The sequence below is a fragment of the Pleuronectes platessa genome, chromosome 10, assembly GCF_947347685.1.
Source record: "Pleuronectes platessa chromosome 10, fPlePla1.1, whole genome shotgun sequence".
NCBI classification, from domain to species: domain Eukaryota; kingdom Metazoa; phylum Chordata; class Actinopteri; order Pleuronectiformes; family Pleuronectidae; genus Pleuronectes; species Pleuronectes platessa.
The window spans coordinates 26,312,047-26,339,785 of record NC_070635.1 but is presented as its reverse complement, the minus strand read 5'-3'; the positions used below and the strand labels follow the sequence as shown (position 1 = coordinate 26,339,785).

Sequence of the window (27,739 nt, the reverse complement as noted above, 5' to 3'; positions counted from 1 at the left end):
AGATAAATAAACAAAGTCGATTGGTATAGTTTTATGTACCTGAACTACTGTATCTAAATTGTGTGGAACCATTTCAATATGTTTGGAGTTTTAAACAGCAGCACATTTGCATGACATACTTACACTTTCTCACAAGCATGTACAATAAATGTATTTTTAGTACCTTTTTGTCTACTGTAGATCTAACAGCCAAAAAAGTTCAGGCCAGCAGCTTAAAGACATCAAGCTGCTGCCTGTGACAAAGCCAGACTGTTGATTTAACACTTAATGGAGTGAGTGAACACATGCAAAGGAGGGAAAAAAGAGCATGATAGATGGATGTATGAAAGTACGGCAGGCCTTTGAAAGATTGTAATGGAGGCGTCTACCAAGGGAGATTCCAAAATTCACACCCATCTGCGGTGTCAGTGCATCCCATTCAAAGGTTACATTAAAGTCAACATTAAATAAGATGCTACTGTACTTGTCTACTGTGAAACATCAAAGTGATGGCATTTTGTTGCAAAAGAATGTTGCGAGCCTTTTACACCTGTGAAAACCAATTACTTAGAGGTTTATAAAACTGAACCAAAGGAAAGATAAGTTTTAAAAATCTGTGTTGCAATGCTGCGCTTAAACAAGAGGCATTTTCTGTTGTTTTTGGGTTGATGGCTAAATTTTACGAAACAACCTTGATTAAAAACTTAAACTGGATTGAAAATGATAAACACCTACATGGAATTTTAAAATCTGATAGATAAATACTGGAAATTATGTTCACGTCAGTGTTGAAGACCGACCTGTTGAAGGTTGGATTTAATTCTGCACACTTAAAACATATTTTCTTCCATCCATCTGTCTACTTTACAAACAGTAATTGAGGAGAAAACAGCTTTAATATGTATTAGATAACTAAATATGTTCAGTATTACAATGCCCGGGAAATTCTCAGAGGATTAATTTCATGTAGCTTTCATAATTCCCTCCAATATGTTTAAATTACGATTAAAGATCACTTTGTTCCCCTATTCCCACAGCTCCCATGGTATGGTAAAGAGATCAAAACTGGAGGGTTTTATAGGGAACATCTTTAACATTTGCTCTGCTCTCAGTGTGCTTGATTAAATGTAACATTTTTAGATCCCAGAGCTCTGAGAAAAGCATAAATCATTGTCTCACAGCTGCTGCCGTGCCTGGGGAAAACACATGCTATCCCTTATTCTCCCTCTCTTTTCGTCTTCTCTATGATCATAAAGCCCACCCAACCCATTGGTCCCCCCTTCTTTAGTGCAAGTTATGGTGGTGGAGGGTGAGTGGAACACCTGCAGCCTGCCGCTTGCACTGAAGTTCAGCGTACACCCCAGCTCCTCACACACCCTCTAGCCCTCTGCTCCCTCACAGTGGCCCCGTCCAAGGCCCCCTTAGTCTTTCCCATCCATCAGCAGTGACAGGCCCAAGACAAAGCCAAGGAGGATCGTCAGCTAGCCAGCCAGCCACTGTCCAGGGATCAAAATGATCAAGCTGTCTCTTGAGTAACACTGATAATTTACATGCAGTGGAGCATGAGTGATACGGCCAAGGATTTCAAGCCATACTGATCCTTAAGGCACAGCTCTACTATGATTAAATTCACAAATAATTTATAGACCTAATACCAGTCAGAGTATAACATAGTCCATGTGGATGAATAACCCGTGCTCTTCTGATCAAGCTTACCAGTCGTATTGCAGCAACTGCTTCACCTCCTGAGCACCAAAGTGTGACTCCTCCAACAGCTGGCTCGCTTTCCTCTATGTTTTGCTCCATCCTGTTTTATCATCTAAATTTAATAATGGCACAGATTTCTCATTATTTAATGTGTCATAACAAAGCAAAGGCATGAAGTATGTTTCATCATATACAATGGGAGAATATGGGAATGAAAATGGGGTGGGAATCCACAACTGCCAAAACATGTAATCATTGTTGGGTCAATCTGCAATAACTGCTAAATTAGGAGAAATCATGAGGGAATTTAGCATTGCAAGGCAAAGGGTTAACAGCAAGATCTGAAATTACTTTAGGCCTTTGGATCTATAAAATAGTTTTTTTCAAAGCAGAGCTGCTCAGTTCTTCTGCGTTAAACCCACGCCTTTAATAGTGTTTAATTTATTAGAATGTTACAACCTCAACTCTGTTAAACGAAAACACATGAGTCTGGATCTGCAGGAGCTCTAGAAGTGTGTATGGACTCCAACATCCAACCTCCTCCCCTAGCCACTCTCTTAAAGTAAATTGGAATTTCGTTTTAATTCACTGGTAAACAATTAGACAGAAAACAGATGTCACTGGCCATATTTTAAAGCAGCTCACCCCGTTAGTGAATGAACTTTGCATGTGAGAGTTAGAAAGAATGAAAGCCAGAAGGAGAGTAAAAGAGAGAGAAAATTTGAATGTTTCAATGTTGCATTAAAATGCTGGACGATGCATTAAATGATTTAAAAACTGTTTCAGCACTGAGCAAAATAATATTCCTCAATTTGCTTTAAGTTTGTTCTATAAATATTTCAACAGGCAACTGCGTCATAGAAAGCGGCCCAGACTAAGTGCTCAAGACCTAAATGGGGATTGGCTGTTCGTATAAAAGGCTATTTCACCAAACATATTGTATTAAAAATGACCTCAGAGATAGTGACTTCTGATCTGTAAAAACTGAAAAAAAAAGCCATGGAGAACATCTTCTGTGCTGGCTTAGAAGATCCACAAGGGAGGTCCTGGTGATTCAAGGACCATTCACATCCTAAGACATGAGACAATACAGAAATCAAAAATACACAACCAGTGGGGAAAATAAGAAATGGCAGGAACCCATGTGTGAAAGCCCCAAGTCATTATATCATATATAATATATATACACATAAATAGTCAAACACAACTCTCAATTCACTGACTGGTAGCTTGCCATTCTTTCAGTAAACATTTAACTTTGAGAATTGGGTTGACGTATACCACAGCACTGCGCTTTACGTTGGTCTCCTACAAAAACCAGAAGCGACTAATCAAATGTAAAATAGAATATAAAAGTTGTATAAGGATTAAATCAATGATTACAATTTTGCTCAATGGAATCCATAGAGCCACATGGGACGAACAAAATGTGCTTTATGTCAAGGCAAAAAGCCCTAACAATTCAGAAATGTCATGAGCACAAAATGCTGAACCTCTGAGACAGTCCTATGGGAAAAAAGGGTTCAGCCCATTTAGAATGGTGCATTTCCACTTTTCATCTCTGGCTAAATGAGGCGGTGCATCCATCATTCCATTAACACTGCTCTAACAGGCTCCCACTCACCCACTGCTTGACAGCAGGGACATGGGACATGTGGACTTACCAAAGGCTTTGATGTAAGTCTCACCACCATAAAAAACACAGACCAAGAAGTAGACACCAACAATGCCTGTGTGCAGACACACTAAGGCTTTCCATCAGCAGCACACATGACGCGGGCACACACACACACACACACACACACACACACACACACACACACACACACACACACACACACACACACACACACACACACACACACACACACACACACACACACACACACACACACACACACACACACACACACACACAGAGCGAGAGAGAGAGAGTCTGGTGAAACTGTTATTGTCAAGCCACACTGCTGTTTCCAGCTTTGACTGCATTGACAGGTATGTTGTAGATAAAAGAAAGATTTCTGGCAGAGTGTGTGTGTCTGTGTCAGCTATACTGAAGTGCTTTTTGTTAAAAATATAACAGCTATACAATAAAATGTTAATGCTTGCACTCATTTAGTCTCTTTTCTATGTATAAATGCAATGATTAAGCCACCAAATGATGAATCTATCTCTCATCAAACTACTAAATACAAAAAAACAGAGACATATAAACAGATAATGTGAGAACATTATTGATTTGTGATTAAATCAAATTAAATCAAAACTAAAACCAGCAAGAAAAGAAGGACGCTAAATGCTGATGATGGAAAAAAAGGGAGTACTGAGGCAGTGAGTACAGGCCTCCACTGCTCCACATCTGCTGGAGATATACGCAGTGCTTCTGGGACTCAGCCCCCACCTTCATTCGCTCTCACCCTTTTATGGCTTCTCATTGGTCTTCTGGTTTGTGTTCATATCAGGTTTAAAATGTACTGTATGTACTGTCTTTATGAGCCATTGTTTAACAGAAATAATACGCTCTCTAAATCAAAGTAAGAGGCTGTGCGGTGTTCCTAAAAATATCTGTTTGTGAGGCTGTGTAGGGTGGAACAACCCTCATCAGACTACCAGCTTTACTTTCGAAAATCATCTCCCATGTCATTGTAACTTCCTGAAAAGTACATTCTGTGAGTGCTCACATTCGTCAAACTATGAGTTGCCTATGAAATGTAAGCTTTCCCCTGCCTTACATTTTCAATTTATAGCACTGTCTAGCAATGGGACAATGATTGACTGGGTGATATTCAAACAGCAATGGAATTCCTGGTTAGGGATGACCTCCCAGATCTACTGTCTCTAAACTGTACTTATCTTTTTACTTCACAACACCCTGAACTACAGCTGTGTCTTCTCCTCACAGTCTGAAACCAGCTGAGGCTAGCCTTATCACCATCTCAGCACTGACATGTTTAAAGTGCAGGGGCCTGATATGATTCAGCACCCGGTTCGGGGGTTTACGTGAGTCAAGGCCATACAATGAATCTCCCCATCCCTGTATTAAAAGTGATGTACAGTTGTGACTCTGAAGACGACTTTAAAAACAAGTGGTGGAAGTACTGGAGGTGTATTGTTTTACACTCATCCCAAGCTTCTTCTGTATCTGCTGTTGGGCAGGAAAGGGTTGTGGAGCTGCAGCAAACTTAGAGACACTCGCCCTTTGTTGACTTTAGTACAGAGACATTAGACTTATGTGTTTACAAATACAAAATAAAAAGATATACAATTGTGTAATATGATTTGTGCATTATTTGTATGTTATTTGTCCCCCACCTAGCAGTGGCTTATATAAACCATATACATAAATGAATTTAAAGACAGCTGCATAGTTATAGAGTCTGTAGTGGGGTGACAAGCAACTAGTAGTATTTAGATAAACTAATTTCTCACTTTGAAAGAACAAGTAAATTAGGCGAAAGCAAAGATTTCTCGGTTTTCCATTAGCAAGTGAACACAGCATGCACATTTCATCTGAGTGGAGCTGGAGACTCATCAAACAAATGTAATCTGATCAGTGCATGTCAGGTGATCCGTGCACACTTTGTGTTTCAAAAGTAAAAAAGTTCAGACCTGTTCCGTTGAAGTTGGAAATAAGTAAGTAAATATTAGTTATTCAGCTTTTGATGTGTGCATTTGTGAAACTGTTTTACATGCATTCAAGCTTGGTATTTGAACCTAAAATTACACACAAATAGTAATACACATTTGCAAATCTTTTTTTTTTTTTCTTCATTGTTTAGATACTACAATACAATTGGGACCATTTTGACCATCTATTTTTTGACAGTGGGAGAGAGTCCATTACTACATCCAAAGCTATTGGTCTTATCTAGGACTGTAATATCAAATAACTCTTTGCAGTTGGGGAGGAGAATTGGTGATGACCTTATGATATTCATGGCCTAATTCACAGAAGAGAACACATCTGGAGCAATGTTAGCCTAAAAATGTTGGACACTGTCCTGAATAGGTGAGGACAAACTAGGCTATTGCTGTAGATACAGATGTGCACTGATTTGCCATCATTCAATTAAAACTTACTACATAAAGTACATTAAAACTTTGAGCTTCGAAATCTGAAAAGTATTTTTTGTCTTTTAGAAGTGCTACTGACACCACTACACTCCGACACCAGAATAATAATTTGTGGTCGAGAGCAGTGGTTTTTAAACTTTTCCTGCCCTGTCAAGTAAGTTTCACTGTACAATAATTTGCCTGGATATGAAAGATATCTCAAAGAAGGAAGGCTGTAAACTGAACAAGGAAGCCTTTAACTTGGTGCATTCTTTAAAATATTAGTGGAGCTTTAACCACTGTGCGCACACCAAAAACTGCTGATGGAAAGCCTTAGTGTGTCTGCACACAGGCATTGTTGGTGTCTACTTCTTGGTCTGTGTTTTTTATTGTGGTGAGACTTACATCAAAGCCTTTTGTAAGTTCACATGTCCCATGTCCCTGCTGTCAAGCAGTGGGTGAGTGTGCGCCTGTTCGAGTGTGTGTGTGTGTGTGTGTGTGTGTGTGTGTGTGTGTGTGTGTGTGTGTGTGTGTGTGTGTGTGTGTGTGTGTGTGTGTGTGTGTGTGTAAAGACGGCAGAGAAGATGGGATGACAAAGCGACATGACTCTGATCAAATACAGAGAAACACCAGCTATATGATTCGCTGTACGAGTGTGACCAAGGACACTTTTTAGTAGCACTTCACAGATTTAAATGGTCACATTCTGAAGCCCTGTAGTAGCATGATAGTATTGCAATAATAATTTCGACACATCTCTCAAAATCCCACGGCACAGCATTTGGGAACCACTGGTCTAGAGACACAATCACATGCTGCACCCTTCAACAGGTATGCTTGAGTGGTTAGCTGTTGTCAGCCAGCTCAGCCCAGTGCCAACAAAGAGTAACTGCTGTTTAGAGAACTCGTGCTGCTTGTGAAGTGACACTGAGTTGCTAACCTGGCTTCAAGGAAACTCGATAGGAAACACACTCATTGGCTTTACTAAACAGATAACTGAAAGTAAAGAGTGTGTGACATTATATGAAAATATGGTGATCTAAACAAACCAATACTTTGGCATTAGATCACCAACAACTAAGCTGGAATATGGAGCACTAGTACAACAAAACCACAATGCAAAAATTAGCTTAAAAAAGTAGAGGATAGGACAGGAGAGGTGAAGACAGGACAGGACAGGAGATTTAAATGTCTTCTACCTGAGTTCCTGCAACTGTCTCCTTGCTGAGGGACCAGAACAGAAAAGGCGAGCAGGTCAGGAGCAAGCAAAGATTCAGGTTTGCGGATCTCATTAAGCCAGCGACTCATATGGAGTTCTTTGGTGTCAGATGGCCCCTGAAAGAGAGGAACCAGCTTGTCCTTCATGCCATCTCCTGAACCTGAAAAACAAAACAAAATCAATTTAAAATTGTGGCCATAAGCATTAAAATTAAACTCCTTATTTGTAAATAATTTTTTTGTAAATCATTTTCTAAAACAGCTAAAAAAAGAGTATTTGTATTTATTTTTTGAGAGCTGCAATACATCTTATCATCTGCCTGACATCATGTGTCAAGTTTGACCCAGTAAACTCTGTGATGACACTAGCTCCAACAACATCCCTGGCCAGTGACGGTAACCTAGGAGAAAACAAACGACTGAATCACACTGCCAGACAGAAATTAACATTAAGATGGAAGAGACGAAAAAAAGGCATAAGGACTGAATGTGTAAACATAAAAGTTAAAGAAAGTAAAAGAAGAGTCTAGCCGGTCTCACTCTATCCCTCCTACACAGGCAGTAAAGTTTTAACAGGGCACAGCTGCACACACCTGGAGTCCTGGCGCAGACTTTTACAGCTCCCAGGGTTCCTGAGGCGAATTTCACCGTGGCACGGCTGCAGAACTTCAGTTCCAGGTTTTGGACCGAGCCCTCGAGAGTCGGTGACGGGCCCAGAGATTTCACACCTAATAAAAGGGGGGGGGGGGGGGGGGGGGTTGAAAATTAAGTGCAGTCCGGCAGGTGTAAACACTGCTGCTTGTGGCTTAGTCCAACACTTGATTGGCCTTTAATTATTCTTGACCCCTTTCTTTCCATTTCTTTCTCTCCCAACGTTGTGGAAAAACCAGGTGCTCTTCAAAGCAGATATGACCAACATGACATGAAGGGTGTTGTGTGTATCTGCTCTGGCAGGACAACTGTGGTGTCTTAAGGTTTCCAATCTCAGTCTTAGCAGGAAAAAATTTGTCAAACAAAAATAAAAAATAATTCCTCTCGATATAGCTTCCTGTGAAAGGATTTACAGTACAATGATGGAATTTTGATTTACTACAGTAAAGTCTCAACATCACATCCATGTTCATTTTAAAACATGCACAGGAAGGATATTAAAAGAGGTAAAAACCCTTAAAATCTCAAATCCAAATCCAAATGTTTTATAGGCTCCCAGTAAATCTACTGAGTAGAATTACCTGAACATTTTAGGTTCAATTACAGGGACTATTGGGTGTTTGAGTAACAGGCCATTTTAGAGGATATATATTTCCAAAAGAATATCCAATACAGTTTTGTCTCTATCCATCTGTGTCAACTACAACTCACCTAACACCAGCATTACATCACAGGAGCCTCAACTGCACTTCACTCTATGATTATTTCTCTTAATGACAGTCTGGTTTGGAGGAACCTTTCGTCTGCCATCTTTCCAAAATGAAACAGTTTGCACTGTGGTAAGGAGTAGTGGGGGATTACATACTTGCCATTATAATATGTCAATGTTATTTCTATGGTGAGAGGCTATTTCAAACACATAACAGGACAAAGAAGGAGAAATAACTGGATGGCGGAAAGATACTGTGGAGTAAAGGGAGTTCTGTGCCAAACAGCCTGTTGAGAGAGAGAGGATCCATCCATCAAGTTACATTCTTCCAGTGAGCTGGAACTGTCCGAGAGAATCACATTAAATTCTTACATCACCTGTTCCAATAAGGCATTACTTCTCAGAATAATCCACTCGTATAGTGAGCACTTCATTTCCTAAAAGTGTCCACAGTACTTTCTGACTGAGTTCACAGCTGAGTGGGGCTTAATCTGCGCATTCACATGAGAACATGGAAATGTTATCAGATGAAGAATGGAAATGAAGGACACCTCTCAGTGTAAAAGGAACTAATGATTTCTGCCAGTCAGCTGATGCTCAAGACTGAAAAAATAAAGACTGTAGCAGATGTAAACTGGCCCAGTGACACTAAGATCAATAAGACATGGTGGCAGAACAAACAGCAGAGAGAAGCTCAAAAAGTTAAATAAAAACATACATGCATAAAAATGGATAGAGAAGAAATGGAACAGATTTATTGGCTACAATGGATTTATTGCTTACCGGTGAGTGAGAAGGTATTGCATTAATAAGGCACAGATGAGTGCTACCACAAGAGAGGCTATGAAAGCACAACAGGTCATTATTTGGCAACAGTCCCTGAAACTATAGTCTGGACATCGTAAGACTTTTTTCACTAACCACTCTCTGCTCTCTTACAATTCTTAGTACTCCTCTACCTGTATTGTATTCCAAACTCTTCTTTCATCCTAGCCCATATCTTATCCTCCTTTTCTCTGCCTGTTCAGACAAATCATTACTGTTAAGATTTGTATTAAATGTTGCATAAATAAAGATAACTTCTGTGTTTGCTCGATACCACACTTTGCAGTTGTTAATCCCAAATCAACTAAATTGTTTAAATGCATGTTTTAATGTTAAACACCAGCTGATGTGGGAAAGGTGGAGATTCAACTAGACACATACACGAAGCACATTTAACCAGGGGAATTACTGGCAATTGCTAAAATCCCTAACCACTGACTTCCCTCCGCTCCCTCTCGCAGACAAATTACCAAGCAACTTCTTCTCCGGCTGTCTGAGAGGTCATCTATCAACCCAGATGTAAGATGGGAATGTTAATAACCCTCATTCTGAATCCCTGCCTACCACTTAATATATCTGCAGGTCAAACAGAGAAGTGCTGCATGTCTCTCTGAGGCTTTGGTTACCTGACTAACCCTTCCTTGGGAATTACTTCCTCCCAGAACTAAATTAAGTAACTGGAACTTGAAACCAGATTGACAGTTCTATACAGTGTATATTGCAGGCATTAATAGTATTGAATTTTTCTAATTAACTGTCCATGCTTATACAAACCTTTGTATAATTACTGTAAACAAATGACACTAATGTAAAAAAGCATGAGGTGTCTCCATCGATTGTCATTAGATTTAACACCACAAGAATGACTTTGACTCTCCTTTGCACTTCTTGTATTGAGAAATAAATGTTCCTCTTAATGTCCTCACTCAACTCAGAAATAAACCTTCAATGTTTTATAAGAGAACTCTACAAAAACCACAATAAATCTTTTTTAGTGATTTCCTGAAAGTTTTACCCAAGTTTAGCAATTATCGCATATTCATACCAGGAAAATAAGAAGTGTGTATGTTCAAGCTCGTGGACAATGCACGTACAGACACACATATACACAGATAGACATTTGGTTCAGTGGATGCTATCTAATACCAGAAGATGACATGACATGGGTAATATAAAAGCTAAGCTCCCCTCTCCCAATGGATATAATAAAGCTTAAATACAAGGACAGCAGCAGATATTTGTCGATGTTATGCCTCAACGAACCTTAAAACACATCTACCTTAATGGACGCTAAGGAGATCCAGTGATGATTTGGCCTTTTTTTACAGTGCCGACAAAGACAAATGAACAGCTATGAGAATGTTCCACACAGAGCAACTATTCCCTGGTTCCCTTATTCTTTGTAGTTAGGATGGAGATGTTAAAAGTGCAAGCCAATCTGGAACACGACAAGGGCCATTCCCTCTACTCTGGTTGCTCTTTGATAAATGGCACTAGGGGTATCACTATAACATATCCCTCTTGCCCACATAGATGTCCTAAAGGGCACAGAACACCTGCTGGGGTGGTGGCTGTTGGGTGGGAGGACTCTGGACAACGTTTTGTCCAGCTGTTGGACTATAAAAACAAGCGGGGCACCAATGGAGAAAAAAAAAGTAATTGGTTGGTAGTTTGTAACCTTGAGGAGGGGTATTCAGTATGGGTGTATTATTATGTAGTGAGTGTGTGTTACAGCCAGATGTATGTTTTGGTGCATTTCTGTGTGTGAATGAGTAAGTGAGTGAATGTTAGTGGTGCTGTTACTTGTCAAGCAAGGGCAGGTGCAAAGAGTACATAACCACACAGCTAGGGGCCAAAGGCTACAGCACTCCATCAAACACTGAGAGGGCAGCCATGGGCAGCTGGATTTGCCATCCCGAACACTGAGAAGAGTGTTGAAATAAAATGAATTGAAGAAGGGATGTGAAGTCAGGCAATAAATGCTGAGGAATCGAAAGAAAAAGAAAGAAAGAAAGTATATAAAAAAATTGATGGGATATGGAGGCTGCCTTTTTGCTTCCTGCATACTTCAATATATGGTGTGCATATGTCTCAGTGTGTGTGTGTAGGACATCTGCAGACTTAAAAGCCATGCTTTACACATTCCAACATGTCCTGCCTTCAGTGCTTTGAAGAATAGTATGGGAAAATTGTCTTGATTTTGGAGCAGACAATTCTACATTTACAATGTTTGTGTTAGCCTACATTAACAAAACATTATAATAAAAACCTCGAACCTCATTTTGATGAATAAGACAGGGTGTTCAAGTGAGAACATGGAAATGTTGTAGTATAAAAAAAAGGAAAGAGTTTGTTACAAAGAGCTAATGCACAAGACTGGAGACTGAAGAAGAATTAAGTTTGTGACTTCTGCTAAAACAAAACACATAATCAGTGTTTTGATACAAGTTACCACCCCAAACTGCACCAGACGGGAGAGAAGCATTCCAATATTCTTTAGAAAACAGGTCCTTGGCATGTATTAATACATTAGGTATCAGTTGTATATGTGATGCGGATGAGAAGAGGATGTACACAATAACCAAACCCTAAAGGGCAGGTAGACAGACAGAAACAAAAAGACCATAAAGCGCAAAAAGCTCCAAGTCTGGCAGTCGTCCCACAGCAGCTAGGGGGCGTATTAAAAAATAGGTGGACATTGACAAGTTGGGTAAACCAAAAGCAGCCAGCTGAGCCATTAGTGCTGATGTAGAAACAATAACTGTCTCTCCCAAGTCAGGAGGGGCTGAAGTAGAAACAGTAAGTAGGAGCAGGAGGTCTGCTGGAACCTTGCCCAGTACTGACACATAGAAAAGATACAGACACATGCAGAGAGTGGGACAGGAAAATCAGACAAGGTGAATGGTTTGTTCTGCAGTTAAAACTGAGAACAGAGCAGCTCTGGCAGCAGACAAACACAAGATTGCAGGGAGACTTTTTAAAAAATCCAATTTTATATGATCAGGACTTGATTCTGAGAGCAGACTTAAAAGGCAAACATAAAGGTAACGTAACAGTACTTAAAAGGTATTCTGTTGGTTAAGAAAACTTTAAATATTTTCATAGAAAACACACAAAACAGCCAATAAATAAAAGCAGTTATAGTTAATGTGGTATCCTGATGCTGGGCCAGGTTACAGTAATTGCAGGGAAACTCCAATTGCCATCAGGAAGAGATGCATTTCAGATTTCACGTAGCAGCAACAGCTGTTTCTAGATGAATGGTACAGCGACAGGACAGTTTACATAAGAAGTGATTGCTTTCATTGCTAAATGACCACAAACACAGCAGACGAATGGCTTCTCATAGACTCTCATTTTAACATAGGAACCCTCACAGTGAATGGACAGAGAGGGGGAGAGAGATAAATGCTTCCCCAAATGATGAAGCCCAGCCAAGCTGCTTCCAGCTTGCTGGGCAGAAGTTGTAGTGTAGTGGAGTGTGCAAGTGGTACACGCTGCCTATAAAGGTTGTGGTGTAAAGACAGTGATGGGGAGTAAGAGCTGCTGGTGGTGGAGGCTGGGGGTCTAATTTTCATGATTATCATCCCCTCCAGGTGCTAACCGTCTTTCTGTCTGCCCACTAAAGCAGTGACACATGTTCTCTGCACTTTCAAACCATGGTTCTCTCTGCCACTGAATTACCACAATTAAGGAGTCATCATGCGGAAGCAATTTGGCCAACACTAATGGGCCTAGGCAAAGGGGTTTGGAAGACAGTGGAGGGGTTGGGGGATGGACCATGTGTAAAACAAGTGAGAAAGATGAGAGAGGGTAAGAGAAAAGGGGAGAGACAGATGTGCAAAGAGTCATGGCAAAACATGTGCTGTGACACAGAGCCACTTGTAAGAAGACAATTAGCCAGTGGTAAGATAGGCCATTAAAACACAGTTCTGTATAAAAGGGCCTGCCTCTCAATCTCCCATATCCCCAGCCTAATGCTACCCTGACAAATCTGTTTAGCGTAAGAAACAGGGGCATTCTGACTTTGAAGTCGCAGCCAGGATGGAATGCCACTGTGGTTCCACCATGAGAGAGACGCCTGAGACATACAGACCACAACTAATGACGCTAAACCAGCCCCTCCATCACTGAAATGTAACTCTGGATTACTGCTTCTTCTCTTTGACTCTCAAGATCTCTGAATCTCTTTAACTTACGCTTGCACTTTTTCTCAGGCTCCTCTAGCCTTATGGATGAGAACTAAAAATAAACCGAGCCCAGCATTCTTGTTTGTCAATACTCTAAGAGATCAATATTGATGGGTCAACGATGCAGAGGCTGGATTTGGTGCTGCTGAGGCATTTTATTGGGGGTTACAAATAAAATGTATGGCCTAATGGCTAACTAGTCACAATGCTCCAATTGGACAGTTGACTCACAGTAGGTAGCCAGCTGTGCAGACACCAAATGACATAAACACAAACACAAAGATATATTTAGGTTTGTCATTGATTCAAGGTTTTGTATCGTTCACAACAGTATATGGGTGATGTAGAGCCCATGCTATAGTGTGTTTTGTTTCATGTCTCAGTGATGTCCATTACTTTGGGTGCAAATGAGATCTTAAAGTTATTAAAGATTGAATTACTTGTTTATTAAAAGGATGCCTGGTAACCCGACAGTTATTAGTTTCTCAGCATGACGAATATATCTGTAAATGCTGACAATTCACAAAATATATACTACAACTGCACTCTGCATTGCATGGCTTGTCTTGCTTGGTTTGTTTAACATGTGTTGACACACCTAGAATTGTTTATCGTGGTCACGTTTCATACATGATGACTGCTGGGGTAATTCATATCATATTTGAGGTTATACTCCACAAGGGAGAGGGGTAGAATGTTCCAGTTCTAAATGACAAAAAGCTTAATTCGACTTTGCTGTGCCCATGGCTGGCCAGCTAAGTAAACTGCCCTACTCAACTACCAACGACCAGCCAGGTTCCTAAAAAGCATGATATATGATGATCTCAACTACCATTTACTTGCTATACTGTGCCAATGGTATATTAGATTTAGTGGAAAGTGGAAAGATTTATTTTAAAAACCATTAATGATTCATATCAGGGAGAACATAAACAGTCGTTGTGAACCTCAAGGATCCAGATTCTGTATAGGCATCATCCATGTTCTCCAACATGCCTGGAATCACATCTTATTTCCCATGACAGAAAGGTGGGCTACAGGGGAGAAAAAAAATCCTTGGTACACTCTCAGTTGCACACTCCACTTCAAATATCACCTTTCACCAGAAGCCTGTGGACACTGTGAGGAAAAGGGGAATAATGAATGGAAAATCAGGGTGTCAAACTGCAAGCCTGATGAGTTTTTGAAATCACCAACTATGAGAGGAGTTTGTGTGTACACAGTACACTGTGCAAAGTGTTTGTTGGAACAAACCATAGTGACTTGACATTTCTCTCATTCCATTAAACATATAAATATTAATGTAACCCAACCACTTATTGTGAGACAACACATCAAACTTTTCTTTCGTTTTAAATCTTCTGATTTCTCTCATTTGCTCTGGAATGAAATGAGTGACAGATAAAGAGCAGAGAGCTTAGCAAAGACAAAGGAAAAGAGAAGGGTCTGAGTCTGGATTGACTTAAAACATCATCACAATCTGCCAGGAGTGGGGTGAGGACCGTCTGCATTGAAGTTTTCCTTGACAAGAGTCGTCTCAAGTTCCATCAAAGATTTATTTATCAGCTCTCTAATGCTGACACAACGTGTTTTTCATGTTAGAAATAAGGTTGTGTATGGAAAAAAATAGCCCTCTCTCTTTCCTTTTGCTCCTGCTTTCTTCCTACTCTGATGTCAATCCATGAAGCAGACAAGTAGACAGGCAGAAATTTCTCTCAAACCAATAACTTACCTCTTCAAAGAAGTATGGATACTTCAGTGAGGGGCCAGGCTACTCTGAAACAGACATCTCAGGGTTTTCATTAAGCTTCCCATCTCTTTACTGACATTTGTGACAACCACAGACTATAAAAAAGGCTCTTGTCCTTCCTTCTTTCACTTTCATTGTGGAACAATGAAAGGGAACTATCAACATTTTCGTTCCCGGGGTAAGTGTATGAACCCATTCTATGACAGGGCAAACCTCTAAATTCAGGGTGTGAGTAAGAAAACCGTGTCAACCAAAACCTGCAAAAGAAAACACTGGAAAATTGAACAGACCGCATCCTTGCCCGCTGAGTTCCATAGCCAGGACAGTGTTACAATCAACTGCATTACAGGAAAGAGAGAAACCCACCGAGAAAGAGAACAAGGAGGGAGAAAATAGACGGGTAAGTTCTGCAACCAGACAACATTAAATGCGCAGCATACTAGGCATCAGCTTATGGAGGTGACAGAGTGATATGAAAATGAACACTTTCTTCCCCTCCAATAACACAGAGCAATTACATACACTTATTATGCCACAGCGTCACAGGGGGATTTGCGTCAGATCCATGCTCCTGAAAGCAGTTAGATCACAGGGCAGTGAACTGCTGGCCATGACAGGAGCAGCCTATTTCATGCAGTGCAAAAGTGCGTAAAAACTGTTGTTGACGTGAACTTCTAGGGGACTGAATTTTTTTTTTCAAGGAATGGGAGCTATCAGTGTGAAGAAAATGATAAATAAGGCTTCCTGATGTAACCTTGAAGAGTCTTCTGTTGTTTTTCCACACTTTTCTCTATTTTCCAACCATTCTATCCCCTATTGTTTGTGTAGGGGGAACTTTTTAAATCAAAAGACTTGTTATAATACCAATACTGTTATGAGAGCATAAGTCCCTTACTATTATTATTACCATGTTTCTAGTCGCTATGCAATTGGAGCATAAGCTCTCTGTATCAAAACATTATTTTTGTCATTTGCCTTAAATCGGTTCCTATGCTGTGAGTGCAGGAGTATATATCGGATTGGCGAAGTTGGGAGCTAAGCATGCCTATGTGCAAATGCACCTGAGTGTTTGTTTGTGTGTGTGTGTGCGTGCGTGCGTGCGTGCACGTCTAGAACCTCACACTGAATTAGGTGCAAAAGCTGGATTTAATAAAGAGAACTAAAGTCATTTCTGTTTTGGGGCAGCGAGATTTCTCCATTTCTTTCTCTCTCTAACTTTTCCCTTCACCCTTTTTTTCCTTCACTCTCTCATTTTTCATTCTTCTCATTATATTATTTACTCTCTCTTCCACTTACTGTTCTTTCCCTCCAAATCTGTCAAGCTAAAGTTTAATGTCACAGCTCGTATATCACCCAGCAATCATCTGGAGCATGCCTGGTGACCACCACCAACCAACTTCTAGCCCCCGCCATCCTAGTTTAGACCACCATGGAGCTGTGTGGTCAGGAAACCAGCTGTGGTGGTAGCTGAATTAAGGCTGAGTCCATTAATGGTGGAAACACCAATTTAAATTACCCTTTGTCTCTCAAAAACACCCTTTCACAAGACATTAAAACAGGGAAGCAAATGCAAGGACCGAAAATTGTGCTCAGGCCTTTCCAATTCATAGGGAAGTATTTAAATTACTAGCCCAGGTCACAGTTTCTGTTCAGCTTCCTTTGGCCAACTTGGATGTAGATCCTGCACTGATCCCATATTACATCATTTAGGGAGGCCAATGCTCAGGAAAAGCTTACTTAGTGAAAAATGAAGAAAACAAACTTAAAACTGTCACTTTGATATAGCAGTGAAGCTTAAATTGATTTTCCTCAAGAAAAATTGTTTAATCCTCGTGTTTAAAAGGAATGGACAGTCATAGGCATCCATCTTTTGAGCTGTCTAAAGTTACTCCAGCATTCAGGCCATTTTTGTGTCATCTTGGGGGTTTGCCATGTCATGGCTGCAAGGACACAGCCAACACTTGTCATTTTTTGTAAGTGTTTGATCAGCGAGACAAAGAATCTCCAAGACAGATTGTACTATCTGTGGGTTTAAGTACACTCTGTGAATCATCAAGGCGTACTGAACTATAAACACATCTGTTAAAATTGAAAGACTTACGTCCATTGGGGATGTGAGTACATTAATCAAAATCCAATAAAGCTATCATCAATTGGCAAAAGATGAAGAATGCAATAAAAAACATACATATAACCTATTGCTCGCTGCAATGTGCATATTAGATTTGTTCAAAATGTAATTCACTTGGATCAACGATCAAATTTGATTGTGTACATATATTTAAACACTGAGTGAGAAAACTGGCAGGTTATAACTTCTATAAAAATATGAAACAATGAAACAAAAACTATGACTGTCAGCCATTATTCTGCAATTTATTGACACTGTTGTTAATAATATGAAAACCTCCAGATTTCTCTTGAACGTTTTTTGTACGCATTTTTTCTACATGATTCTGGGATAATGTAATCTGTTACAGAAACCAAGGAAAGGTAGTTCAAATGTACAGAGCAAGTGACTGTCCGAATAGTTATTGAGACAATGCGCTTAAGAATGAGTAATGAACAAAATGGCTTTTTTTTAAACATAATCATCATACACTTATGGTGGTAGTGGTAGGAAGAATTACTTGCTGATCCCTTCTTCATTTGATGGTGATGATACTACAATAATTTCTTCTGCAAACCACAAAAATATCCTAGAAATATAAACAGAGAAATGCTATAGGAAAGGAAGGCCACTACAATCACAGGAGAAGAGGAGGAAAAGAGGATTAGAGGGAAAATATTTAGACATGACAAAAATGTATTCTAAAATACAGAGGAAAGAGAAAAAATGAGACAGAAAAGTGACAGATGGATGAAGTTGATTCAAATTAAATAAGGTTAATACTTTAGAACTGAGCAGATATAAAATAGTAAAATAAAATAAAAAGAAAACAGGATATAAGAAAACAGCAAAAACATAAGTATTAAATAAAAAAAATGGTAGTAACGAAGTAGGGATTGCAGCATGGTATAGCTAAAGAGGTTTACGGTTAGGGGGCAGATACTGTAAGAAGGAATGCACTAATGTGTGCACAACCCCCCCCCCCCGATGAACCCCTCTCAATTTTTACCAGACACCCAGAAACATTAAATTTGATATACTGTTTTCTGCAGAGCTCTCCAATAAAATACAACACTAGTGTGAGCTTCACTGGAATGTAAACAGAGAAAGCTGGAATAAAGCGTCACCACAGAAAATAACAAAATCAATGCTGTCCTACAGACAGTAGTTTGAGAAACCAAGCTGTCAGGCAATAAACAGCGACTGACTGTCTGATTTCAAGAAATTAAGATTTTATGATTGTTTTAATGTTGATTTCCCTCATTCTTCTCTGGAATTGCAGACCAACAGAGAAAATTTTGCATATGCTGCTCACTGGATTGCTGCTTTAGCTGTCAGTGAGCAGCACAAACACAAAGTTTGACTAATCCTAGCAGCTGTGTTCCAGTCAGTTGTGATGATTTAAAGTCTCTGACTGATGCTTTAATCTAGGTTCACCAATTATTTTGAAAAACATTTTACAATCTGTCAGTCCTTTCAGATTAAGACTGAAGCCTTGTTATCTTAGTTATTCCGGCTTGCTGAATTAAAGAATTTTCTTTGGACAGGGAATAAAATGCCATACCCAAACGGCTCCCCCCAGAAGGACACTTACCATCTGTGTTATCAGCTAGACCTCAATATGAAACACCTTTCACTATTGAAAAGCCGTCTTACATCAAAAGGAATACAAAGGAGGAAAATTCCAAAAGGAATGAAAAAAGCACATGCTCAAAACTAACAGCTTTTGTTTGTCATGTGGAGTGTGTGTGCGGATGTAAGCTCTCCTGGCCATGGCCCCGTTGACTTCTGGCTGCAGACGCAAGAACAAACACAGGACGTACATCTGGATGCAAATCTGAGTCTTGTGAACGTTTTCAAGACTTTCAAACAGTTGCAGCCAGTTAGTCTGCAAAGTCACTCTGGAGAACAACCACTGTTTGTTAATCACTTTTACTACACACAGGGCCAAACAAATGGCACAGTGTCAGCATTTCAGTGTCACATCTCCCTAATTGTCTTTAGATAGATTGAAAGAATGTAAAATAAAGAGAACAGTCTCCAGTAAGATTTACTTCAGGAAATATGATACTAAGGTCTTTACAGAAATCATACAAGGTAAGTCTAAGTTAAAGAAACAACTCACAGTCAAGCATGGAAGAGCAGTGAGTAGGAAGGCAGGTAGTCGGCAGAGAACAGCCTGCAACGCCCTAGTATGACGTTATGGTGTGGACACATTCACAGTGCCCACAGGAATCAAAACACATCAACTGGGTGTGAGGCAGATACACCAGATACCACAACACTTTGCATCTCTGTTAACTTTGCTCATTTCTCTTCTTTCAGCTCATCTTTTCCATTCCTCCTTTACAATTAACCACAACAACCAATGAGAGGAACTGGAACAAATAACATCTTCCTGAAGGCCTATGAGTGTGACATATTCAAAAGCAGATACAACATAGACATCTTTGGTTATAACATCGGAATTATTGCTGCGTTTTTTCCAACTGAACATATACTTACACAACACATCACCTATTCCCCTTCACTCTTTCCTTCTAAACTCAAACTCTTTCCTTCTAAACTCGAACTCTTTCCCCCAGTGCTCTCTATCTAACCTGCCAGCACATGAACCAGATGTTTCTCCATGTTACTAGTCAAGCACCATTCCAAGAGAAAGGCAGAGTGAGGAGAGAGGAATATTTGACTTCACTCCACGGGAGACCAGTTTCATAAATTTTGGCGGCTACACAACACTGAAAAAGGTAGCTTGACTGGCTTGGCCAAAGGAGAATGTTGACGGCATACCAAACAACGTGATCCTAATGAGTTGGAAAATCCCTGGCCCTCCAGAGGACTGTCCAGATGCTACCGTCATGAGAAACGCTACTGTTTTATTGAATCTGGGCTCCCCTCCCTTTCTTTAACAAGGGGCAAAATTTATTATTTGACCATACAGGCATCCTAGGCGACATAAAAAATAAAACTGAGTTAATTTACCTTTGGCTGCAAGTCCTTCACCCCACATCAGGCACAAGACAAGCTGATGTCAAAATGTCTGAACGAGTATATTAGAGACCTTGAGTTCTGGATGTGTTTGCATCAATGGTATAGAATCCATGAGCCACGTGCACAGTGTCTGGTTGACTTGTTCTGACTGAATGGTAGTCTTTGATGTGCTGAGTCCTGAGAAACAACTATAAAGCTTCGCTCAAATATCGACTGCATTATGAGAACAACTGAAAAAAAAAACACAGAGAGCCTATTGCAATGCTAAGCAATGACAAACACATGCATTGGAAAACAGCCTCTGCTCCACAATGAGATGAACTCAATCACTTTCTCTTTAGACACCTAGAGTATTCACTTGTCTGTTGGAAGGAGATCCAATGCACACCCAAACAGCAAGGTGCAAGTGGAAGGGTCCGAGGTCATTTTACATGCAGACACATTAACTACACACTAGTCTCAAGTATACAAATGTGAATTTGAATGCTGTGAAGATATGTGGGGACCGTCTGTCTCAATGTTTTGTGGGCTTTCTTTTAGACAGTCATTATGCTACGATTTCAGCAATTTTCAGCAGATTATTAACTTGGTCAGGTAAAACAAATTCTTGAAAATGTATGATTGTGAACAAGGGATTCTCAGTTAACTTCATATGGTGTATGTCCATGTAGCAGGTTGTTTACCTGGAGCATTGTACACCTCATTGAGCAGGCTTTCGCTGAGTGTCAGTGGGGTTCCATTCGTCATGCTGTGTGTCCAACTCTGACAGATTGCTTGCAGCAAAAGCGTCTGGGCCCTTGTGGCTTGTACAGTGAAATGGGGAAGCTCGAAAATACACTCTGTGGTGGGGACCAAAGACTTTTTGCTCCTGCAAACAAAGGACAGGAGAGAGAAGAATTAGTGGTTAGGTAAAGCATAGTTGATAGAGCAAAGGAGACACAGAGTCAGGACACACAACAGTAATAAATAAAACAATCCACAAATCCATCAATATCACATCGCAATATAAAACAGCCCAGTAGCACAAAGGGCCAAATAGGTAGAAGTACATTCCAACATCAAATTGAGAGCACTTAGTTCAAGCCAAGCTTTCCTTAGTTACTTGGCAGGTAGGTATAGTTTTTTTCTTTGCCACCGACCCTTCTCTCCCCTCTGTCCAAACTGTGATGATGATTTATGTGAAGATACATACAGCCCAGACACCAGACCCTGAAAATAATCTCTACGCATTTGATATTTCATCTGTCTCCAAGAGTGTGGAGAGAGAGTTTGTGTGTACTGATGAGTTGAGTGTTCAGGGGGATGAGGTAACAGCACAGTCAGATGGAGTCCTCCAGGCCCCTGTCTATCCGAACCTCAGTGGACTATGCTTCCATCTATCATCACAAACACACACAGACACACACACACACACGCAATCACACACACAAACACACAGTTAAGGAGTTGAGGGTCCTTAGTTCTTAAGATCTCATCTATGACATCAGTAACAGCAGGTCGAGGGATTTCCCAACACTCATACTCACACTCACAATAACAAAGGCATGGCATTATACACAAGCGTAGAGATTGAGGAATTTGAGATCAGTAGTCATGGTGATGACTATTGATCTGATCTTTACTTCACTCCTTCCCCTTGTCCCTCCCTCCCTCTGTGTCCTCAAGAAAAACACACAGTGATCCCGAACTCTTGAAACATTATAAAACAAGTCTCCTTGGTTCCACTTATGTATTCTTCTTTGCTGTGCAGAGTGTTTGAGAGTAACCCCTGCCCAAATACACATGTATTATTTTGAAGGTTGTGGGTGGGGAGAGGGTATTCACTATAAACTGTAATGGAAGCCAAGAGGCACTGCCCTCTGAGTGGTACTTTTGATGAAAATAGAACCATGACTAATTCAAGGGATGGCTGCATCGTGTCAGGAACGAGCATCACAGTTCATTTAATCACACATCCATTTTGGTCTGGTCCCAGTTCAGAGTATGGGATATGTCACGGGGTCTTTCACTCTGCTCAGCAAATCTGTAATCGTTTAATTCCTCTGCTTCCCTCTCCTCTCCACGTCTCTTTATCTTTTCCTTTCTTCTGCTCCTGGGTGGTTCAGTAGGGTGACATGAGCTGTTAGCTGCTCACAGGCAGGTCCAGAGTTCTGAGCTGCCTGCTGTCTCGGGGGACTAGTATGAGACAGAAAGTGAGTTTGATAAAGAGAGATGTAAGCGTGCAGAGAAAACAAAGGCATGATCAAAAAAAGAAACTCCAGGGTCAAACTGACAGGGTCAATGAGTTTACCTTGATAGCACACATTTTGAATTACCAAGCAACATGTGGTGCATTTGGCACCGTGGTGAACCATGCAATGTCATGCTTCTCTCCTATTAAAAATTACTACTGTTGTATTCTATACAGCAAGACATCAATCTATTTCACGTGTGTTCTTGTGTTCAATTGCCTGCATGCCTGTGTGTGCGTGTTTGCATCTGTGTGTATGTTTGCACATCTGTGAGTGTGTGTGTGTGTCTTTGTACACTTCAGTGCTGAACAAAAGAAAGTGAAAGAGACCCAGCAACAACAATGTCCCCACATGCAGAGCAAATGTGCCGGCAAAGCCACTTCAATGGAAGGATTGGCAAGGGATGAAAGTTTGTTGGCTTATTCAAGTGTTTATAGCGTTTTAGGGGAGCTGTCATGTGCATGTGGTCATCTAAAAATTTAATTATGCACCTGTTTTTATTATATCATGCCCAATTCTTTGCGGATAGCAAATGGAATCTTGGAGCTAAATTAGAAGCAGAAACTCTCATTAGGGTTTTTTGGGAATGCTGGATGGGAAGACAGCCAGGCGCTCATTGGATTTCATTAAGCATATGGCACAGCCAGTGTTGCTTGCTGCAACAAGGTAAACATCGTTCTGGCAGGCAACTCTCTCACTGTTACCTTGAGGGAAATAAGTGTCCAAGAGGTAAATAAAGCAGTACAAAGACCTGTAGCATTAACAGCGGAAACAAATAACTACAAACACATATGCATGGGGTAACTAACAAAATGCCATAAATTGCTGCAGTGCAGTATCCACGTAAGAAACAGAGTCTGTAGTCTAGGCAGCAGAACTCATTAAAGAATGTTTCTAGTCTCATAAAGTAGAGACCCCCAGAGTTGGGCCCACAATCCATTTTGGATCCTGGCTCATAATTTAGGGGATCAGTTCCTTGGCTTGAACTTTAGTGCCTCATTGAATAGGCAGTCTGTGAACTCACAGTAGTCCTTTAAGTCAATAACTTTTTCATTAGAACACAGAGGCCACCAGGAATATGTTAAGAGGAAATCAAAATTAGTCAAGAGTTATGAAAAAAATAGGTGTTTTAGCGGATGAAATATACTTTCCTCTGCTGTATTTCAACAAGATTAGGCCTCATTTCCTGACCTGTCCCCTGCTGGTGCCTTGACAAAGTGACGAAGAACTAGACTGGGGTTAGGACAGGCCAGTTGGCCTGACTTGCTGACTGCTTAGCCAGGTAACTGGCTGACAGGCTGGCACAAAGTCTTTCTGTGTCCAGTCTCCCTGTTTAAACTCAGGCAAAACAGGGCAAAGTGTTGTGCAGATGGCATGAGTCAGACTCATGAGTACTATAGCAGCTGTGGTGCTCTTTTCATAGTCTGTTTCCTTTAGTTCATGCTCAAATGTGGACATAATACAGGGACAGCAAATTATTTTTTGTAATTAAAATGACTGAGTGATATCTACAAGTAAGTAGACTTCACAGATGTGACCTACAAAATATTTGTTGTTTCTTCTAAGAAGGCCTGATAATAATAAAAAATTTATAATAAATTAAATGTATTGAGGGGGGACTCAGTTTGTTGTTTTTCACCACAACACACAATATGTCAATCCTGTATCCTTCATCGTGCCACTTAACCAGTGACTGTGGCGACTTTCATGCCATTTGCATTTTTCAGAGATATATTTTAGGTCTCGCACCCATGTCCTTATCCACAGTACCTCCGTTCTGACACTTTGAACGGTGAAGTTGTCTGTTGTCTACACTGGCAGCATGTCTGCTGGCATATCTACTGTATTTTCTCAAACAAAAGTCGGGTTATGCTCTCAACTATTGCCAGGTCTCAACAATATGAAGACGTGCATCTTCCGTTCTTGCGATAACAATTAAATCCAGCATTTATTGGCTGGATTCATTCATTTGTCTAAAAGAGGGTGTTATTATTAAATATTTGCAGGGAGTGGGGGAGGCACAGCTTCATACTGTGTAGTACTGGTGTTTGATTACATAGGATTATTTTTATTCAAGGAAATACACTAGTCACATTTATGGCCATTTTTAAGGCAAAACCCATGTTTAAACATAGCCCTGTCAGTAGCAGCTCCACTGCAGAACTTATTGCTGAACTGAGGAGCTAAATATTGTGCATTGAGCAGATGCTGTCAATATGAATAGTTTACATTGAACAGATATTAATGTGAATATTGTGCGAACATCGAAATGATAAAGTCACATAACTGTCTTTCTGTTGTGTCTTTATGGTAAAGCCTGCTGTAATTGGAAAAATAATAAATATAATGCTGTAAAAGTGTGTTTTTTTGGAAGATATTGGGAAGTAGATTGCGGCTTACATTTGGAAATAAAAAGTGATCCTGGGTTTGAAAAGGTAGATTACCACTGATTTAGAGCAATACAGCAATACACAACTGTGATTGCTGCTTTATAGAGGCCAAACACAAGCACAGAAATGAATACAGGGAAACTGTGCATGTGTGAAACTGCACACAGCGGGTAAACACTATATCCAATTCTCTGGACTTTACCCGCAGGTTATGTTTAAAAACGGCTTGAAAGTGGGCAGAGATGTTGTTAGGGCATCATGCTTAAAGCTATAAGAGCCTTGAGTCTTGTGGACACTGAGGTGATGATGTCAGAAGCTCAAGATGCAGCAGCCATGGGAGGGATGTAAACAAGACTCTGTTGGGACCTACTAATGGTGAACAATATACAGACCGAGTTGTGTACCCAAAGCTTCTCCTGGAGAAGTATCTCTCTCCTTTCCTACCTCTTCTCCTGGAAGAGTCAATTATATACTCTGCACGCCCTTTAATATGCTACCAATTCATGAATAAATATCAGCTATAGATGCATACTTTCATGGCACTAGAAATTGTTGGGAATGACCAATCAATTATAGGCCAATAAACAATTTAACGAAAGCCAAAACAGATTTTATTATGAACATTCTCATATATTCTTTTGTAAACTAAGTAAACTAACTCTGGTACTGGTATAGTTGAAGATATTAACTGTGAAAATAAATGATGAGGGCGTCACTTTCATGGTTATTTTATACATTTGGTCAATGTATTATTAAATCAAATTATTGCTGTCAATGACATTTCTTTTTTAATAAATGGAGTTTTAATATACTATGCATTTAGTTAAACGGGTGTGGGTTTACATTTTGTAGGACAGCCGGGCCTTCATCAATTGTGCATATGCATGGTCTCTGGAAAGAACATATTGATGAATTCCAGATTTGTGCATCAAACGTTCGTACGCAAGGTTTGAGCAAATATTTGTGCGTACGCACTGTTTGTGAATTATGCCCAATTAGTGGGTCTTTGGCAGGCTGCTACCCATGATGGTGTGGAAGTGTCTATATGTTGAAGGAACATTTACAAATGGTTTACCAAATAGTTAACACAGTGTTTTAGAATACAAGCATGGAACCTGTGTGCACTTCTGCCATTACAAATATCCTGTACAAATGAAAACATCCACAAGAACTGGAACATGCTACTCCAATAAAATTTTAAGTTAAAACAACTTCAAGAGATACTTATACACCAGATTCAATATGGCAGAATGTAAATAAATAAATCAACAAAATAGTTAATCACTTTTACTTGTCTGACAGCAAGATCAATGTAATTCATTAGGGGCTGACATATTTGTCTAATAGATACAACAGATAGCCACCGTCTTCGGACCACTGATAAGTTATCTCTAGTTTCTACAAATCATTCACTGTCAGACCCAATCTTAAGTAACCTATACAAACATTCCCCAACTTTAAAAAAATCAACAAAATCCTTTACCACTATTGTTTCCCGTTTTTTTTAGTGTCTTCGGAGGGAATTGTTTGTAGAATGGAGGGAAGCAAAGACTGGCAGCTTGTACCATTAGTATTTTTCTCTCTTTATGGTGTGGACTGATTTTAAGTTTTGAAGAAATTCCCATCCCTCCGAGTCAAGGTCACTGACCCTTCTTGAATATAATGAAAGTGAATTATGGGCTTCTCTCAAATCCCCTCTTTTATCTAACTACAAAAGATTCACTACAGTATATACTACTTACTATTCATTTATTATTATGTCTTAAAGTTTCTTATGATATATGTTTAAGTATTTTGTTTGATGTGAAATGTACTATCAGCTACAGCTGAGCATGATTTAAAAAACTGTATATGCTGTTTTCAATAGTAGGTGTAACTGACATAAACCAATCGAACCTATTAGGAGGTACAAAACGACGGGGATCAATAGGGAGAATTTTCCAAGTTTAAGTAGTATTAAAGCAATGTTTCCAACACATTTATGACAGCCCTTTGAGTCACATCACTTGGAAAAAGTCAATCCACAGTGGAGATGCATCACCGTAGAATCCTTGGCTTAATAAATAGCTCCTGCCTCATTTTTTATACTTTCTTTTCTATGCTGTTACCTTCAGATATTGTGTTATCTTTACTTCACATTGCACTCTATATACTGAGTTTTTTCTGTAAAACGATTCTTCTTCTAAAATGTGAAATTAAGTGATTACAAGTGTATCTAATCTCCCAAACCTAATAATGACAACCACCTTTTAACGTAACTACCACAACTTGAGCTGGGTATGAAATAGTGGGTGGTAGCGACTGTATTCCTGCCCACAGCTCAGAGTTTTGTGGATCCAGAAGGTCAAAGGATGGAGAAAGAAATAGAGAATCTCTCTCTCTCTCTCTCTCTCTCTCTCTCTCTCTCTCTCTCTCTCTCTCTCTCTCTCTCTCTCTCTCTCTCTCTCTCTCTCTCTCTCTCTCTCTCTCTCTCTCTCTCTCTCTCTCTCTCTCTCTCTCTCTCTCTCTCTCTCACACACACACACACACACTTCTTTTTTTCCTCCCATCTGGAGCAACTTTGACCTAAAACACATTTGTGCACAACCTCGCACACGCACACACAAACTGTCAGATGCATTCTCAGGAGAGGGCTTCATTACACAGGGATTACTACTAAGAAATGTTTTAATCAAGTTGTGCAGACAGCTGCAGACTGGAAGGCGAGAAAATGGCAATGACGTGGTTCATCAGGCGTTAAAGGAAAACACATCAAGAGGTCTGTATGCGTGTGTGTGTGCATGTCTGTGTGTGTGTATAATGGTGTGTCTATGTGTGCATGTAGCTTCCTGTCTCTGTCCAACATGTCCAGCTGTGGCGTATATGCGGTTCCTTATAAGGACAAACAGAGATAGTAGATCTCTGGCCAGAGACTACAGACCTAATGTCACATTTA

General features: G+C 40.0%; 1 protein-coding gene across 5 annotated transcripts in view; it reads right to left on the bottom strand.

Annotated features, from left to right (window-relative positions):
* LOC128448952 (intermembrane lipid transfer protein VPS13B) overlaps nucleotides 1–27,739 on the bottom strand; it is a 325,941-nt gene that overhangs the window by 236,226 nt on the left and 61,976 nt on the right. For 4 of the 5 annotated variants that reach the window (XR_008339824.1, XM_053431840.1, XM_053431841.1 and 1 more), the window contains exons 17-19: nucleotides 20,867–21,051; nucleotides 7,551–7,685; nucleotides 6,939–7,118 (exon numbers count right to left, since the gene is read on the bottom strand). Coding sequence is in view for 4 of the 5 variants with exons in the window: in XM_053431840.1 (XP_053287815.1) it covers nucleotides 6,939–7,118; nucleotides 7,551–7,685; nucleotides 20,867–21,051 (500 nt within the window). In the remaining variant the exon portion in view is untranslated. Of the gene's footprint in view, nucleotides 1–1,694; nucleotides 1,799–6,938; nucleotides 7,119–7,550; nucleotides 7,686–20,866; nucleotides 21,052–27,739 lie in introns of those variants that run through there. The other variant, XM_053431842.1, reaches the window with a different exon arrangement.